This window comes from Monodon monoceros, unplaced genomic scaffold (assembly GCF_005190385.1).
Source record: "Monodon monoceros isolate NGI ecotype Baffin Bay Population unplaced genomic scaffold, NGI_Narwhal_1 Super_Scaffold_4, whole genome shotgun sequence".
In the NCBI taxonomy this organism is placed as follows: Eukaryota; Metazoa; Chordata; class Mammalia; order Artiodactyla; family Monodontidae; genus Monodon; species Monodon monoceros.
Genome location: NW_021703781.1, coordinates 5,997,579 through 6,017,467, shown reverse-complemented (window position 1 = coordinate 6,017,467; position 19,889 = coordinate 5,997,579). Strand labels below are relative to the sequence as shown.

Sequence of the window (19,889 nt, the reverse complement as noted above, 5' to 3'; positions counted from 1 at the left end):
GTTAAATGCTAGAAGCAGAACATGCCAAAGTTAACACTTAAGAGCTCAGAGTTTGGGGCTGGTAGATGCAAACGATTACATTTAGAATGGATAAACAACAAAGTCCTACTGTAGAGCACAGGGAACTATATTCAATATCCTGTGATAAACCATAATGGGAAAGAACATAAAAAGAATGTGTATATGTGTATAACTGACCCACTTTGCTGTACAGCTGAGACCGGCACAACATTGTACATCAACTATATTTCAATTAAAAAAATCAAAAAAAAGAAAAAAAAAAAAAGAGCTCGGTCTTTGGAGGGTTCCCAATCTAAAAGATGAATCAACTACAAACTGTGCTCTCAGGAAGGTCCTTTACCCGAGCCCCGCTTCCCCTGTCCCTGGGAGGCTGTGAGGATCAGAGGGGCTGTATGTACATGGGCTGATGCACCTGCTACTCACAAGGATGCAGAGAGCAGAGCTGGGCTCAGAGGCAGGGCTGGGTGTCGGGGAGAGTGGGAAGCATCCTGCATTCTGAGAACCTGGGCAAGATCGCCCTGGGTGAGCCTCAGTGTCACCATCCGAACGCAGACTAAATAATACCCACCTTGCTGGCTGTTTTTGCAGATCAAGTGACATAATGCTTAAAAAGGATTTTAGGGAATTTCCTGGTGGTCCAGTGGTTAGGGCTCTGCGCTTTCACTGCCGAGGGCCAGGGTTCCACCCCTGGTAGGGGAAGTAAGATCCTGCAAGTGGCGCAGCCGAAAAAGAAAGGGTTTTACCACCCCCCCCAAAGTCATCGAGTCTGGGCAGCACCCCCTTTTGCGTGGGAACACTCACCAGTGGACAGTCTGCAGTGAGTAAGCCTCAGCCTCAGCACCTTCCCTGGGCCGGAAGGGGTCAGGCTATGCCACTGGCCGTTTTCTGTTTTTTTTTTTTTTTCGGTACACGGGACTTTCACTGCTGTGGCCTCTCCCGTTGCGGAGCACAGGCTCCGGACACGCAGGCTCAGCGGCCATGGCTCACGGGCCCAGCCGCTCCGCAGTACGTGGGGTCTTCCCGGACCAGGGCACAAACCCGCATCCCCTGCATCGGCAGGTGGACTCCCAACCACTGCGCCACCAGGGAAGCCCCCACTGGCCGTTTTTGACTTGTGGTTTCTCAGAGCTACACGCCGCCTACGTGACCTGTGCAAGGTCTAGAGAGAGGTTTCTCAGATTTACCAAAACCGAAATCAGTTCAAGTTTCCCTCTAGGACTGTCCATATCATGTTTACTTCAGGTAAATATCACTCGAGGCAAATAAGGAACAGACTGGTTTGGCTCAAAAATAGACCATTTAAGTTGAATATGTCCGCAAGTCCCAAAGCAGAAAACCAGCAACTAAAAGCGGGCTTGAAGCTAGAAGGTAGTGTTGGGGTCTTCCAAAGCCATCACAGACTGGGTCCTGGTCCCAGCTCCAGCCATCAGCCACTGACAGTAGCCAGTGCAGTGACTGCTGGGAGGCGAAGCACAGCGATGCGGCAGCTGCAGTTTGCTTTCCTGCCATCAGATGTCAGGGTGATGGAATAAACCCCCCACTTACCCAAGCTAATCTGAATGGGATTTTATGTCTTGCAATGAATGATTTACTATCCACTGGCAAAGGCTCTCACGTACTTTTTCTACCAAAGGAACTTGGCCTACCCCACCCCTCCTCAGCCTTCAGATCTTAGCTCAAACATCACTGCTTCCAAGAAGCCTTTCCTGACACCTCCTGCACACCCAGCCCTCACCAGACGCACACGATCAGGTCTCCCTGAGGTCCGCTTCCCGGTCCCCCGCACTTGAACTTCGCAGACTTATCACCAGTTTATAATGAAGCATACGGACAGTGATCTGACCACATGCTGCTTCTACCCAGGCAGTTCGCTCCACGAGGGTCGAGATTTCGGCTCTTTCCTTCCCCCCTCTATCCACCCTGTATACCGCAGGAGCTCAATAAATGTCAAGGAGGAAGAGAGGGAAGGAGTCAGCCAGATGAAATGTGCACTCTGAATCCAGGAAGTGGCAGCTGACTAAAAGAGGGCTGCCCTTTCTCTCCTACACACGCTACTGCAGCAGATACTAGATCCTCCCCCTTCTTGTGGAGAAAATAAACTTGAGGGACTGACTCTTTCAAAGTTAGAGAGAAAGAACCGCGGTTCTTCCCACCCGAGCCCCGTGCTGGGGGGCCGAGGTAACAAGATGGACAAGAGATGGCCCGGGTCCCCTGCTCAGGGTGGCCGGGAAGACACTGGAGGGACGGACAAAGCACATGGAAGACAGAGTATGATCGGTACAAAGTCAGAGATGCGGGAAAGAGTATGCTTCGTTCGGGCTGAAGGGTGTTTGTAGGACTGAGCACCAGCCCTGCAGGGGAGACAGACGGGGGTGGGAGGGAGACCGGAGGGGTGGGCAGGACAGCCGGGGAACACTCGAGGTTGATAAGCAAACGAGTGACCGACGTGGCCATGTCTGTCTTTGAGAAAGACGGGCTGGCAGAGCAGGGAAGGGGTGAAGAGCCCGCAGTCGGCAGACAACGGCCCAGGGGAGATGAGCAGGGAGGCATGCCAGAGGCAGGGGGGCGGGGGGCCGTGGGGATGGACACAGGGTGATGCCATTAAAGGAGATGAGAGATGTGCACAGGGGTGGTGAGAGCTGCCGCCCACCGGCCCAGGGCAAGGTCCAGTGTGACCCTCGCCCCTGGAGTTGTGCCGCGTGAGGCTGGCGGTGGGCAGCTCTTTGAAAGCTCAGAGATCCATCTTCACATGTAGTCACGCATTCAAAGCTTTTCACACAGAAACAGGTTTGGGGCAGGGGGGATGCACATGAATTACTTGCCAAGGACAGGTTCTTTTATAGGACGTGATCACTGGTCCAGGCCCTTGCAATCCACCTCATCTGCTCTGTACCACGTTCTCACGGTGATGGGGGAAATCAGGGGCATGGAGAGAGAGAGAAAGGCAGGACCAATGGGGAGTCACCAAAAATCTGCATTCTGGTTCCTCGAAAGCCCTATTTTTTTAATTGTTTTATTTATTTTATTTTATTATTTATTTTATTATTTATTTTATTTTATTTTATTATTTATTATCTGCTGTGCTTTTGTGAAGAACACAATTTAGAAACATCCAGAACCCTCTGGAATCAGCCCTACCGTTCCCAGCCCCTTGGTGGTATGTGCGCACGCTCTGTATACACGTGACGGCGATGAGCCTCCGGAAAAAGCACCATCTGGATATTCAGCTTTTCCAGAGGACTCCTCCTGGGTATTGTTTTAAATACTATGGTGCATATAAATTCTTACTACTCTTTACTACAGTAAATAATACAGGACCCCTAGAGGACACTGGGGACAGGGAAAGCAAAAGCCAACCAGGCCCAGCTCACCACCCAGACACACTGCTAGTGTGTGCCCCCGGCCACCCTCTCTGTCTTGAATGGTCACACGACAGCCACCGAGCCTCCGCTCCCCCCCTACCCTTCCCAGCTCTGCTCTCATCTGCTGGCCGCAACCCACAGAGCTTGGGTCACAGAGCCACGACACCAGGCGGGTCCTTGGCCGCTCGGGGCTGCCGTGTCCTCCTCTGTAAAACTGAGCTGACCCTTCCTTCCTGCCTCAAAGAGCCGCCGTGAGAATTCAAGGGACCCTGAGCTTCTCCTCTGACATCACCCAGGGAGCAGTGAGGCCTCACCCTTGTCGAGAGCAACTTCTAGAAAAAGGCGTCACCTCCTGCCCCATCGCCTCCTCCGCAGGTACCCCTGCTGCCTCAAGTCCTCCCACCACCTACTCACTGACCTCAAAGGCGTGACCCTCGCCCCATCCTTCCCCCGTCTGAGCCTGTCCCTGGAGGCCCCTGGTCCCTCTTCCCCCTCTTCTTCCCCCAGGGTGACAGCACCTATGGCTCCTGCTCTGCACCCTCTTCCTCGGGAAATACGTTCCCTCCTCCGGCCTCAGTTACAGCTCCTGTACGACCACGTTCAAAAGCGCTTTTCTCACCAACCGGACCATCCCCTCAGTGGACGACGCTTAGAATTACCTCCGGCCTGCATTCCAAGATGTCAACAGTGGCTGCGTGGGAAAGACCCTCCTCCTGAGGCCTGATGTCACCACGGAGGACGTGTGTCGGCTCTATGCCGAGAAGTTCCAGGGGGCCGACCCCGAGGAGTACAGGGAAGAAGAGCCCACCGCCTCCTAGGAGACACGTGAGGCTTCCCAGTGGTGCATCCAAAGAGAGGAGTTAGGAACCTGGCCTCTGGCTTCCACGTGCTCGTGCTTGAAAAGCAGTCACCTCCTTGGGGGCCGCTCGGTTCAGTGATGGAGCCATCCACAGGCCGACGTGGCCAAGGGCACCTTTAGCCACGACGCCCAAGCAGGGTAGCTGAGATTCATGTAACAGTAGGATCCATCCTTCGGAGCTGGAGAATTGCATCTGATGGTTCAGGTGCCCCAAGATCGTTTGCTGCCTACGCCCAGCCAGGTTCTGGGTTGGCTCACGTGTATGTATACGTACTAAATAAACATTTAAGGGACAAGCTCTTGAGTCCAACAGCAGGCTTCTAAGAAGCCTGTCCAATGCGGTGCATGAAAGACCTCTCAGTTCAGTGTCTCCATCCATTCCTCCCTCCCTCCCTTCCTTCCTTCTTTTTTTAATGAAGAGCCTTTGTGTTTTTATATCTTTCATAGAGATTTTTATAGCAGTTGCAGGTAAACTGTCAGGATTGGTTTTTAAAATATCTTTGTAACTTTAATATATTCTATAATTATGCAGGTGATTTTAACATTTAATATGCAAAAAGAAATCTCTTGCTGGATTTGAGAGTACTGCATTTGAAAAGTCTCTCTTCTGTAACCGGATGTTTGGGCAACTTTGTGGGGAGAGACTGCTGGGTTTCTCACAGCCATGTATTACTGACACTGGCCACAGAATGCCTTTGGAAATCCGACGTACTGTTATCACCTTATTCACGCTCAGTGGTATCGCGTTGTTCTGTGTTTTCACCAAGTGATGCTGAAGATGAGGAGAGAAATGAATGTAGAGAGAGGTCGAGAGGGAAATACAGACGCTAACAGAGGACTAAGGGGTGGAGTCTGCTGGTTCAGGCTCCTTGAAGGAAGTGGGAAAAGGAGATAGAAGGAACCACCTATGCTGAAAATACTGTGAATATGCAGTGAGATTTGCAGAATCTGTCCCATGTTATTTGCTTTCGGAAGCAATTTTGAAAACCCCACGAGGAAGAAAACATAAGAACAATGTTTTTTTTTCCTTTTCCACATAAATCAAAACAAACGGCATCAAATTATTTTCGGCAGAAACCACATAATGTGAGTTTCATTGAGTTAAATAAAATCAATGAAGCTCACATTACGTGAGTTTGGAAAGGAGTTTGCAAATGCACCAAAAAGCCCACCTGTATTGTAGAATGTGTGGTGAAGTTAAATTTCTGTTTTACGAAACCTCCTTGGGCGGGGGGCAGTTTGCACAGAGGATGAGGGTCTCGTATCAACGTAACACAGGTAGTTACAAAAACATGTTATTGTACTGTGTAAAGATGCACAGTCATCTAATTTGGTTGGCTTTGTACCTTGTCCCTTTCTAAGCTTTTGCTGTACATCTAGAACCCTCAACACATACCGTGTCGTACTTCCTTTTGTAAATGATTTTTTAATGGAATTTTGCACATAATACATTATAATACTGTATGATAACCATCTGTGAAAATAATCCTTGAAATATTTTTTTTTTAAAAGCGCTTGTCAGGCTTCCCTGGTGGCGCAGAGGATGAGCCTCTGCACATCCGGAGCCTGTGCTCCGCAGCAGGAGAGGCCACAACAGTGAGAGGCCCGCGTACCGCAAAAAAAAAAAAAAGCGCTTGTCTCGAGCCACTGCCTCTGTCCAAGTCGATTCATGTTCCAAACAGCCTCCACTGAGGCCCATGTGCAAGCTTAATTTCTAATATTCCTCCTCCTGCACGTCCCCAAGTTTTCCTAATACAGCTGTCCCCCGGTATCTGCAAGGGACAGCTTCCAGGATCACCAGCCAATACCAAAATCCAAGGATGCTCAAGTCCACTACAGAGAATAGTGTAGTACATGTCACATAAGGGACTGTCAGCCCCCTCCCACCCTCCAGATCTGCAGGTGCGGAATCTGTGGATACGGAGGGCTGAGTGTAAAGTATTGCTACTTTAAACTGTCCTTAGAAGCAGCATCATTCCATGGTAGACTCTGAAGTCCCAGACAAATAGTCTGGCAGAAACATGAACTGAACTCCTCAAAAGTAGTGAAGGGACAGACACAGAGAACAGACTTGTGATTGTCAAGGTGGGTTGGGGGAGGGATGGATTGGGAGTTTGGGACTAGCAGATGCAAGCTATTACATACAGAACGGATAAACAAGGTCCTACTGTATAGTACAAGGAACTATTTTCAATATCCTGTGATAAACCATAATGGAGACGAATATGAAAAAGAATGTGTATATGTATAACGGAGTCACTTTGCTGTACAGCAGAAATTAACACATCGTAAATCAAATATACCTCAATAAAAATTTTTTAAAAAGCAGTGAAGGGCTTCCCTGTTGGCGCAGTAGTTAAAAATCCGCCTGCCAATGCAGGGGACGTGGGTTCGAGCCCTGGTCTGGGAAGATCCCACGTGCCGCGGAGCAACTAAGCCTGTGCGCCACAACTACTGAACCTGCGCTCTAGAGCCCACAAGTGACAACTACTGAGCCCACGTGCCACAACTGCTGAAGCCCACACACCTAGAGCCCGTGCTCCGCAACAAGAGAAGCCACCGCAATGAGAAGCCCGCGCACCGCAATGAAGAGTAGCCCCCGCTCGCCGCAACTAGAGAAAGCCCGTGCGCAGCAACGAGAACCCAACGCAGCCAAAAATAAATAAGTAAATTTTTTTTAAAAAGCATTGAAGGGAAACATCAAGATCAGATGAAAAACAAACACACAGCACACAAGTCTCATCACTTGTATCTTGGCCCATGTACTATCACCTAACTTTCTGAACTTCAGCTTCCTGGGATACAAAAGGAGGATCAAAACATACACTTCCAGGGCTTCCCTGGTGGCGCAGTAGTTGAGGGTCCACCTGCCGATGCAGGGGACACAGGTTCGTGCCCCAGTCTGGGAGGATCCCGCATGCCGCGGAGCAGCTGGGCCCGTGAGCCGTGGCTGCTGAGCCTCTGCGTCCGGAGCCTGTGCTCCGCAGCGGGAGAGGCCACAGCAGTGAGAGGCCCGCGTACCGCAAAAAAAAAAAAAAGAAAGAAAAACATATACTTTCAGAATTTTAAATAAAAGTCTTTGTAAATTTAAGATGATACATGTTTAAATAAAATATGTATACATTTTTACATGTTTGTAAAGTAACAAAATAACTAAAATTTCATTTTGACTCTAGAAGGTAAGTGGCCAAAGCCACCTTTCCAGAAATATTTACCTAGGCAGCCGAGCTCTCCCAGGCAGGGAAATCAGGACACCTTGGCTCACGTGGTGCCCATCTCACACCTTCTGAACACCTTGTCTCCCTTCCCCCTCTGCCCAAGGCTGACCATTCTTGAATTTTGTTTTATGTTTTTTTCTATACAGCAGGTTCTTATTAGTTCTCTATTTTATACATATTAGTGTATACATGTCAATCCCAATCTCCCAATTCATCCCACCACCACCACCCCGCCCCCAGGGAAGTCCCCCAAGGCTGACCATTCTTGAAGCCACTGGGGTTCTTTGCTGCTGGGAAGTCAATAGGCCTCTTTGAAAACTTGGGGAAAGCGATGGACCCGCCCCGCACCCCCAGGAAAAACATGCATATCTACCTCCTGCCATCAATTCGGCATGTGATTTAAAGCCTCCCCTTCCAGATTATAAGCCTCTCCTGCTCAGCCCTGCATGGGCCTCACTGGTGAGTTCCAGAAACAGAGCCCGCCAGCAGTCGGCAGCCAGGGACTGGGGGTCAGGCCACCAGGGGGAGGGGGCAGGGCCTGGGGACAAGGCTCTACCAGAGCAGCACCTGCACCCAGAGGGTAGGAAAGGGGATGTCTGGCCCCGTGGGCATCTTTAGGGAGCTCGCCTTCCTTCTGCTGAGGCCCTTGACCTCGCAAGCGCCTCGGAAAGGTTTAGATGCAGCAGGCACGACTTAGACTTATTTCCCCTCTCCGTTCTCCCTGGTTAGGAAAGGCACCAGACTCTTGTTTCTCTTTTTTTTTTTGGCCATGCCACATGGCATGTGGGATCTTAGTTCCCCGACCACGGATCAAACCCACGCCCCCTGCAGTGGAAGCTGGGAGTCTTAACCACTGGGCTGCCAGGGAAGTCCCTACCAGACTCTTGTTTCTTCTAATCATGGCCAATATGCTGCAAGGCCTGCTAAGCGGTGATTCAGTGAGCAGTGAACACGACACCCGGCAAACAGGCCAGTTTCGGGCAGCTCACAGAGGAGTGATGTGTGCAAACCTTGAGGTCACCTGCTGTCACACAGAGAAATGTCCCGGGGGGCGGGGGGTGAACTTACCGATATTTGAGTAATTCTGGAGAATATTTTGACTTGGCTTTAAAAATCACCTGCAATGACAAAAAACACGGCAAGTTGGGTACACAATCTGCTGACACTGACAAACTGATATCATTGCTTAGAACTCCCCTTTCCCTTGGTGCCTGGGCGCTGGGGCACGGCCTCTGAAATTGAGACGTCTGCTTTGTGAGAAAGTTTGTGAAGCTAAACATTGTTTAGGCTGTGCATACAATTTAAATTTAATTTGAAACTTAAAAGGAAAAGTATTTACAAATGGTTAAAATGTTTTGTTTTTTTAAGGTATTACTGGTCTACCACTAGCCGGTACGTCCCTTATTTTAAGATTTATATTTGAGGGACTTCCCTGGTGGTCCAGTGGTTAAGACTCCATGCTTCCAACGCAGGGGGCGTGGGCTCAATCCCTGGTCGGGGAACTAAGATCCCACATGCTGCACAGTGTGGCCAAAAAAAAAAAAAAAATTTGTATTTCAGTCCATACTTCCCCCAGAGATAAACAGTTCACTCTCACTTTATTAGGACTTTCACTGGCACCAAAAGAATGTGGTTTGAATGTACGTGTGTCCATCGACTCAGGCCTCAAACTCTGCAGCCCACTGGACTACAGGAGTGTCAAACTCGATGACATGCTGCCTGTTGGAATTTCCCCAGATTTTCGCAGCCTGCAGTCTGTTAACAGGCCCATGTGGGGGGCAGAGGCTGGCCTGGCAGAGCCTGTGAGAAGGCGAAGGGGAGACGGAAAGCAGGTGTCAGCACAGGCTCCAGCCCCACGAGACACGCGGCTCTTCCCACGGGGTTGGTGTGTGCTCGCGGGAGCCCTGAGGGCGGTCACCGGTCAGGGTCTGGCTCGGGGTGCATTGGAGCAGCCGTGCAGGTGCCCACACACTTGCTCTCCTGAACCCCGGTGTCTGGCGAGCGGGTGGCGGCAGCACGGGCAGGAGGAAAGGAAGGGTTTGGAGGAGGAGAGGAGTGAGGACATTTTTTCAGAGATGCTCCTGCCGTGGACGGTGAGGGTCAGACGACCTGCGCTCCCTACATCCAGGCTCTCCCTCTGCACGAAGCTCCCAAACACGCCCTGGGCACCCCGCCTTTCCTCCTGCTGGCCCTGAGGGCTGCGATGTCCCGCTGGGAGCCCACCATCCTCCGCCACGCGCTGTTCCCCTCTCCTCAGCCCTCTGGGCCCTTGGTACTTGCCTTGGGATTTACTCAGCCCCCAGACACCTGTCTAAGGGGGAGAAACCCTGCCTGAGTGGTAAGGAAGGAAGGACAAGGGGAAAACAGGGTGGGGAGTGAGAGCACGGTCCTGGCGACAGGGGAGGAGGGGACAGGCAGCCCTGGAACCCATGGGGGCTCACGGGGTTTCCATACTCTCGCCCTCCTGTCTGAGGAGCAAGCAGTGAGAAATCAGTCTGCTGGAGGGTTATGCGAACATAATGCTGGGAAAGCCTTCAGTGGATCCAAGTGCCCTGCCGTGTCTGCAGATGTAGACAGATGTCACGAGGGGCAGCGAGCCTCCAAGTGACCCTAGGGGCCGATTCCCACAAAACACGTGCAACAGAAGCAGCCATTCCCCCGGGAACCTTTTCAAAGACACTCTTCTGAGGACCCTCAGTAGTAATTCTCAGACTTATCAGTGCATAGGAATCACCCAGGGAACCTGCTAAAGATGCAAATCCCAGAGCCCCACCCTCCGAGGTGCCAAGCTGATGGGTCTGGGCCGGGGCCCAGGAAACTGCATTTTCATAGACTGCCCACCCCGAGCGAGTGATTCGGATTCGGTTTTGGCTAGCACAAAGACCGCCTCGTAGGAAATACGAAAGAGATGAAAACTGCCTGACCTATTATTCTTGAGTAGCTTTGCAATCATTCATTTCAAACGCACTGAAATACTTGATCACAGCAATGAGATGACACCACAAGAGTCCAGGTACAGTGCCAAGAACAGAGATCAGGGGACGCTCCAAGTCCACGGACAGCACCCCACGACGTTCACGCTCACGCCTGCCTCAAACTTACAACAACGTGCCACCAACTGAGGACTCTAATCCTCAGAATCAACACCTGGGTGAGAGGGGAACCGCAGACATTCCTACAGACTTTACAATAAGCAAACCCACGCCCCGCTTTTTAAAAACACATTTTCAGAGCTTCACAGGGGAGCATTCCAAACTTATGGAGGAATTATTTTGTTCGTGACATGAGTTTTGTCTCTGTCCTAAATCCCTTTGGGAAGGAGGTAAGAAGTAGGGGTTCACATCACAAATAAAGTACCTGGTAAAAACACAAAGAGATGGCGTGAGTACACTGCCCTTACGTCAAAGGGGCCCTGAGCTCAGCTTTCTCTGACAAGCTCCCGTGGGATTTTAGGCAAGTCACGTCACCTTTGGTATTTCTCTGCAGTCCATGAGAAGGAGAAAAGTTATCAGACAACCTCCCTTAGGAATAAGACATAGATTAATACATCACTCCAAAGTTCTGTTACTGATAATACTGAATAATACTGATTCATACAACCTATAACAATGCTTTCAGAAAAACGCTCTTACGATACATAGTACTTGAGGATCTTGCTTTTAAATAATCAAGAGAATTCTTGGGGCTTCCCTGGTGGCACAGTGGTTAAGAATCCTCCTGCCAGTGCAGGGGACACAGGTTCAAGCCCTGGTCCAGGAAGATCCCACATGCCGTGGAGCAACCAAGCCCGTGCACCACAACTACTGAGCCTGCGCTCTACAGCCTGCGAGCCACAACTACTGAGCCCGCATGCCACAACTACTGAAGCCCATGCTCCACAACAAGAGAAGTCACCACAATGAGAAGCCCGTGCACAGCAACGAAGACCCAACGCAGCCAAAAATAAATACATTTAAAAAAAGAAAAAAGAGAATTCTTCACAGATATCAAAGTAAGGAGACGGGCGGGAGAGGGGGAAAATGGTGTTAGAGTAAGACGCAGAGATCACCATCCTCCCCACAGATACATCAGAAATACATCTACACGTGGAACAACTCCGACAGAACACCCACTGAACGCTGGCAGAAGACCTCAGACCTCCCAAAAGGCAAGAAACTCCCCACGTACCTGGGTAGGGCAAAAGAAAAAAGAATAAACAGAGACAAAAGAATAGGAACGGGACCTGCGCCAGTGGGAGGGAGCTGTGAAGGAGGAAAGATTTCCACATACTAGGAAGCCCCTTCGCGGGCGGAGACTGCGGGTGGCGGAGGGGGGAAGCTTCGGAACCGCGGAGGAGAGCACAGCCACAGGGGTGCGGAGGGCAAAGCGGGGAGATTCCCACACAGAGGATCCGTGCCGACCGGCACTCACCAGCCCGAAAGGCTTGTCTGCTCCCCCGCCGGGTCGGGCGGGGCTGGAAGCTGAGGGTCGGGATTCGGTCTGTCGACCGCAGGGAGAGGACTGGGGTTGGCAGCGTGAACACAGCCTGAAGGGGGCTAGTGCACCACAGCTAGACGGGAGGGAGTCCGCGGAGAAGTCTGGACCTGCCGAAGGGGCAAGAGACTTTTTCTTCCCTCTTTGTTTCCTGGTGCGCGAGGAGAGGGGATTCAGAGCGCTGCTTAAAGGAGCTCCAGAGACGGGCGCGAGCCGCGGCTAACAGCGCGCACCCCAGAGACGGGCATGAGACGCTAAGGCCGCTTCTGCGGCCACCAGGAAGCCTGTGTGCGAGCACAGGTCACTGTCCACACCCCCCTCCCGGGAGCCTGTGCAGCCCGCCACTGCCAGTGTCCCGGGATCCAGGGACAACTCCCCCAGGAGAACGCACAGCGCGCCTCAGGCTGGTGCAACTTCACGTGGGCCTCTGCCGCCGCAGGCCCGCCCCGCACTCCGTGACCCTCCCTCCCCCCGGCCTGAGTGAGCCAGAGCCCCCGAAGCAGCTGCTCCTTTAACCCCGTCCTGTCTGAGACAAGAACTATGCCCTCAGGTGACCTACACGCAGAGGCGGGTCCAAATCCAAAGCTGAACACCTGGAGCTGTGTGAACAAAGAAGAGAAAGGGAAATCTCTCCCAGCAGCCTCAGGAGCAGCGGATTAAATCTCCACAATCAACTTGATGTACCTGCATCTGTGGAATACCTGAATAGACAACGAGTCATCCTGAATTGAGGAGGTGGACTTTGAGAGCAAGATTTATTATTTTTTCCCCTTTTCCTCTTTTTGTGAGTGTGTATGTATATGCTTCTTTGTGAGATTTTGTCTGTATAGCTTTGCTTCCACCATTTGTCCTAGGGTCCTGTCCGTTCGTTTTTGTTTAGTTTTGTTTTTAATTAAAAAATTTTTTTTTCTTAATAATTATTTTTTATTTTAATAACTATTTTATTTTATGTTACTTTATTTTATTTTATCCTCTTTCTTTCTTTCTACTTTTTCTCCCTTTTATTCTGAGCCGTGTGGATGAAAGGCTCTTGGTGATGCTGCCAGGAGTCAGTGCTGTGCCTCTGAGGTGGGAGAGCCAACTTCAGGACACTGGTCCACAAGAGACCTCCAAGCTGCACATAATATCAAACAGCGAAAATCTCCCAGAGATCTCCATCTCAATGCCAAAACCCAGCTTCACTCAACGACCAGCAAGCTACAGTGCTGGACACCCTATGCCAAACAACTAGCAAGACAGGAACACAACGCCACCCATTAGCAGAGAGGCTGCCTAAAATCATAATAAGGCCACAGACACCCCAAAACACACCACCAGACGTGGACCTGCCCACCAGAAAGACAACATCCAGCCTCATCCACCAGAACACAGGCACTAGTCCCCTCCACCAGGAAGCCTACACAACCCACTGAACCAACCTTAGCAACTGGGGACAGACACCAAAACCAACGGGAACTACGAACCTGCAGCCTGCTAAAAGGAGACCCCAAACACAGTAAGATAAGCAAAATGAGAAGACAGAAAAACACACAGCAAAAGAAGGAGCAAGGTTAAAAACCCACCAGACCTAACAAATGAAGAGGAAATAGGCAGCCTACCTGAAAAAGAATTCAGAATAATGATACTAAAGATGATCCAAAATCTTGGAAATAGAATGGAGAAAATGCAAGAAACATTTAACAAGGACCTAGAAGAACTAAAGAGGAAACAAGCAACAATGAACAACACAATAAACGAAATTAAAAATACTCTAGAAGGGATCAATAGCAGAAAAACTGAGGCAGAAGAACGGATAAGTGACCTGGAAGATAAAATAGTGGAAATAACTACTGCAGAGCAGAATAAAGAAAAAAGAATGAAAAGAACTGAGGACAGTCTCAGACACCTCTGGGACAACATTAAACACACCAACATTCGAATTATAGGGGTTCCAGAAGAAAAAGAGAAAAAGAAGGGAATGAGAAAATATTTGAAGAGATTATAGTTGAAATTTTCCCTAATATGGAAAAGGAAATAGTTACTCAAGTCCAGGAAGCACAGAGAGTCCCATACAGGATAAATCCAAGGAGAAACACACCAAGACACATATTAATCAAACTGTCAAAAATTAAATACACAGTGTTCCCTGGTGGCGCATTGGTTGAGAGTCCGCCTGCCGATGCAGGGGACACGGGTTCGTGCCCCAGTCCGGAAAGATCCCACACGCCGCGGAGCGGCTGGGCCCGTGAGCCATGGCCGCTGAGCCTGCGTGTCCGGAGCCTGTGCTCCGCAACGGGAGAGGCCACAACAGTAAGAGGCCCACGTACCGCAAAAAAAATAATAATAATAAATTAAATACACAGAAAATATATTAAAAGCAGCAAGGGAAAAACAACAAATAACACACAAGGGAATCCCCATAAGGTTAACAGCTGATCTTCCAGCAGAAACTCTGCAAGCCAGAAGGGACTGGCAGGACATATTTAAAGTGATGAAGGAGAAAAACCTACAACCAAGATTACTCTACCCAGCAAGGATCTCATTCAGATTTGATGGAGAAATTAAAACCTTTACAGACAAGCAAAAGCTGAGAGAGTTCAGCACCACCAAACCAGCTCTACAAAAACTGCTAAAGGAACTTCTCTAGGCAAGAAACACAAGAGAAGGAAAAGACCTACAATAACGAACGCAAAACAATTAAGAAAATGGGAATAGGAACATACATATCAATAATTATCTTAAATGTAAATGGATTAAATGCTCCCACCAAAAGCCACAGACTGGCTGAATGCAAAAAAAAAGACCCATATATACGCTGCCTACAAGAGACCCACTTCAGACCTAGGGACACATACAGACTGAAAGTAAGGGGATAGAAAAAGATATTCCATGCAAATGGAAATCAAAAGAAAGCTGGAGTAGCAATTCTCATATCAGACAAAATACACTTTAAAATAAAAACTATTAGAAGAGACAAAGAAGGACACTACATAATGATCAAGGGATTGATCCAAGAAGAAGATATAACAATTGTAAATATTTATGCACCCAACATAGGAGCACCTCAGTACATAAGGCAAATACTAACAGCCATAAAAGGGGAAATTGACAGTAACACATTCATATTAGGGGACTTTAACACCCCACTTTCACCAATGGACAGATATCCAAAATGAAAAAAAATAAGGAAACACAAGCTTTAAATGATACATTTAACAAGATGGACTTAATTGATATTTATAGGACATTCCATCCAAAAACAACAGAATACACATTTTTCTCAAGTGCTCATGGAACATTCTCCAGGATAGATCATATCTTGGGTCACAAATCAAGCCTTGGTAAATTTAAGAAAATTGAAATTGTATCAAGTATCTTTTCCGACCACAACACTATGAGACTAGATATCAATTACAGGAAAAGATCTGTAAAAAATACAAACACATGGAGGCTAAACAATACACTACTTAATAACGAAGTGATCACTGAAGAAATCAAAGAGGAAATCAAAAAATACCTAGAAACAAATGACAATGGAGACACGACGACCCAAAACCTATGGGATGCAGCAAAAGCAGTTCTAAGAGGGAAGCTTATAGCAATATAATCCTACCTTAAGAAACAGGAAACATCTCAAATAAACAACCTAACCTTGCACCTAAAGCAATTAGAGAAAGAAGAACAAAAAAACCCCAAAGTTAGCAGAAGGAAAGAAATCATAAAAATCAGATCAGAAATAAATGAAAAAGAAATGAAGGAAACGATAGCAAAGATCAATAACACTAAAAGCTGGTTCCTTGAGAAGATAAACAAAATTGATAAACCATTAGCCAGACTCATCAAGAAAAAAAGGGAGAAGACTCAAATCAATAGAATTAGAAATGAAAAAGGAGAAGTAACAAATGACACCGCAGAAATACAAAAGATCATGAGAGATTACTACAAGCAACTCTATGCGAATAAAATGGACAACCTGGAAGAAATGGACAAATTCTTAGAAATGCACAACGTGCCAAGACTGAGTCAGGAAGAAATAGAAAATATGAACAGACCAATCACAAGCACTGATATTGAAACTGTGATTAAAAATCTTCCAACAAACAAAAGCCCAGGACCAGATGGCTTCACAGGCGAATTCTATCAAACATTTAGAGAAGAGCTAACACCTATACTTCTCAAACTCTTCCAAAATGTAGCAGAGGGAGGAACACTCCCAAACTCATTCTACAAGGCCACCATCACCCTGATACCAAAACCAGACAAGGATGTCACAAAGAAAGAAAACTACAGGCCAATATCACTGATGAACATAGGTGCAAAAATCCTCAACAAAATACTAGCAAACAGAATCCAGCAGCACATTAAGAGGATCATACACCATGATCAAGTGGGGTTTATTCCAGGAATGCAAGGATTCTTCAATATACGCAAATCAATCAATGTGATACACCATATTAACATATTGAAGGAGAAAAACCATATGGTCATCTCAATAGATGCAGAGAAAGGTTTCGACAAAATTCAACACCCATTTATGATAAAAACCCTGCAGAAAGTAGGCATACAGGGAACTTTCCTCAACATAATAAAGGCCATATATGACAAACCCACAGCCAACATCATCCTCAGTGGTGAAAAACTGAAACCATTTCCACTAAGATCAGGAACAAGACAAGGTTGTCCACTCTCACCACTCTTATTCAACATAGTTTTGGCATTTTTAGCCACAGCAATCAGAGAAGAAAAAGAAATAAACGAAATCCAAATCGGAAAAGAAGAAGTAAAGCTGTCACTGTTTGCAGATGACATGATACTATACATAGAGAATCCTAAAGATGCTACCAGAAAACTACTAGAGCTAATCAATGAATTTGGTAAAGTAGCAGGATACAAAATTAATGCACAGAAATCTCTGGCATTCCTATACACTAATGATGAAAAATCTGAAAGTGAAATTAAGAAAACACTCCCATTTACCACTGCAACAAAAAGAATAAAATATCTAGGAATAAACCTACCTAAGGAGACAAAAGACCTGTATGCAGAAAATTATCAGACACTGATGAAAGAAATTAAAGATGATACAAATAGATGAAGAGATATACCATGTTCTTGGAATGGAAGAATCAACATTGTGAAAATGACTCTACTACCCAAAGCAATCTACAGATTCAACGCAGTCCCTATCAAACTATCACTGGCATTTTTCACAGAATTAGAACAAAAAATTTCACAATTTGTATGGAAACACAAAAGACCCCAAATAGCCAAAGCAATCTTGAGAACGAAAAATGGAGCTGGAGGAATCAGGCTCCCTGACTTCAGACTATACTACAAAGCTACAGTAATCAAGACAGTATGGTACTGGCACAAAAACAGAAAGATAGATCAATGGAACAGGATAGAAAGCTCAGAGATAAACCCACACACACATGGTCACATATGGTCACCTTATCTTTGATAAAGGAGGCAGGAATGTACAATGGAGAAAGGACAGCCTCTTCAATAAGTGGTGCTGGGAAAACTGGACAGCTACATGTAAAAGTATGAGATTAGAACACTGCCTAACACCATACACAAAAATAAGCTCAAAATGGATTAAAGACCTAAATGTAAGGCCAGAAGCTATCAAACTCTTAGAGGAAAACATAGGCAGAACACTCTATGACATAAATCACAGCAAGATCCTTTTTGACCCACCTCCTAGAGAAATGGAAATAAAAACAAAAATAAACAAATGGGACCTAATGAAACTTCAAAGCTTTTGCATTGCAAAGGAAACCATAAACAAGACCAAAAGACAACCCTTAGAATGGGAGAAAATATTTGCAAATGAAGCAACTGACAAAGGATTAATCTCCAAAATTTACAAGCAGCTCATGCAGCTCAATAACAAAAAAACAAACAACCCAATCCAAAAACGGGCAGGTCTAAACAGACATTTCTCTACAGAAGATATACAGATTGTCAACAAACACATGAAAGAATGCTCAACATCATTAATCATTAGAGAAATGCAAATCAAAACTACAATGAGATATCATCTCACACCAGTCAGAATGGCCATCATTAAAAAATCTAGAAACAATAAATGCTGGAGAGAGTGTGGAGAAAAGGGAACTCTCTTGCACTGCTGGTAGGAATGTGAATTGGTACAGCCACTATGGAGAACAGTATGGAGGTTCCTTAAAAAACTACAAATAGAACTACCATATGACCCAGCAATCCCACTACTGGGCATATACCCTGAGAAAACCATAATTCAAAAAGAGTCATGTACCAAAATGTTCATTGCAGCTCTATTTACAATAGCCAGGACATGGAAGCAACCTAAGTGCCCATGATCGGATGAACGGATAAAGAAGATGTGGCACATATATACAATGGAATATTACTCAGCCATAAAAAGAAACGAAATTGAGTTATTTGTAGTGAGGTGGATGGAACTAGACTCTGTCATACAGAGTGAAGTAAGTCAGAAAGAGAAAGACAAATACCGTATGCTAACACATATATATGGAATCTAAGAAAAAAAAATGTCATGAAGAACCTAGGGGTAAGATGGGAATAAAGACACAGACCTACTAGAGAAGGGACTTGAGGATACGGGGAGGGGGAAGGGTAAGCTGTGACAAAGTGAGAGAGTGGCATGGACATACACACACTACCAAACGTTAAATAGCTAGTGGGAAGCAGCCGCGTAGCACAGGGAGATCAGCTCAGTGCTTTGTTACCACCTAGAGGGGTGGAATAGGGAGGGTGGGAGGGAGGGAGATGCAAGAGGGAAGAGATATGGGAACATATGTATATGTATAACTGATTCACTTTGTTATAAAGCAGAAACTAACACACCATTGTAAAGCAATTATACTCCAATAAAGATGTAATAAATAAATAAATAAATAAATAAAAATTCAAATTTCATCAGGAAGTTAAAAAAAAAGGGAGAAGAAACTATAGTATTTTTTAAACCATGTTTAAATTGAAGTATAGTTAATTTACAATGTTGTGTTAGTTTCAGGTGTACAGCAAAGTGATTAAGTTACACATACACATACGTGTGTGTGTGTGTATATACATATATATATATATATATATATTCTGTTTCAGATTCTTTTCCATTATAGGTTTTTATAAGATGTGAATATAGTTCCCTGTGCTATACTGTATGTCCTTGTTGTTTATCTGTTTTACATATAGTAGCTTGTATGTGTTAATTCCAAACTCCTAATTTATCCCCCCGCTTTCCTCTTCAGTAACCATGTTTGTGTTCTATGTCTGTGAGTGTATTTCTGTTTTGTAAATAAGTTAAATTGTCCCATTTTTTTAGATTCCACACATAAGTGATATCATATGATATTGAAACTACAGTATTTTTTAAAAAGTGTTTGAACTTGTCGACGAAATATACAAATATCGTTTTACTATTTCGCCACCCTTGGGGGGCTTACTCGGTGGCAGGTAACTCAGTTGACTCTCATACGCCAGGGCCATCGCTGGGCTCCCAGAAACCACCCACAGGTCGTACCGTCCTATGGACTCAGCTCGGTGTAAATTGCTGTCACGGATGCAAGAAAAATTTGACCGGTTCTGCCTTCAACAGGGTTATGGTCCCTACTGGTGAGGGAAAACCTGGACTGGGCAAATGACAAGAGGAGATGCAACCCAGAAAGGCCATGGGCTCAGGTGGTCTGGGCACAGGGGGCTGATCTGCAGGTCGGGGGCTCGGCCGCGTGATGAGCACATCAACTCTTCCTGTTCCTTGGTCTCAGCCTCCTGGTCTCACCCAGGCGGCTCCTGGTCCCACCAGGACGGCACGAGAGCACATGCACGGACCAGGGTCAACCCGTGGCCCATGGGGCACCCAGCTCACTGCCACCACTCGGCCAGCGCTGGGTCTTCAGGGCCCGAGACCTGCAGATCCACACCCCCAGCCAAGAGTTGCAAAAGCAGTGAACCCTCCCAAGTGGAAGCATA

General features: G+C 46.9%; 1 protein-coding gene across 1 annotated transcript in view; it reads right to left on the bottom strand.

Moving 5' to 3' along the window:
• The window catches only part of GPR137B (G protein-coupled receptor 137B), a 50,131-nt gene that overhangs the window by 14,228 nt on the left and 16,014 nt on the right, over positions 1 to 19,889 (bottom strand). Inside the window, exon 2 of the mRNA XM_029244556.1 lies at positions 8,529 to 8,578. Within this exon, the coding sequence (XP_029100389.1) occupies positions 8,529 to 8,578 (50 nt within the window). The remainder of the gene's footprint in view (positions 1 to 8,528; positions 8,579 to 19,889) is intronic.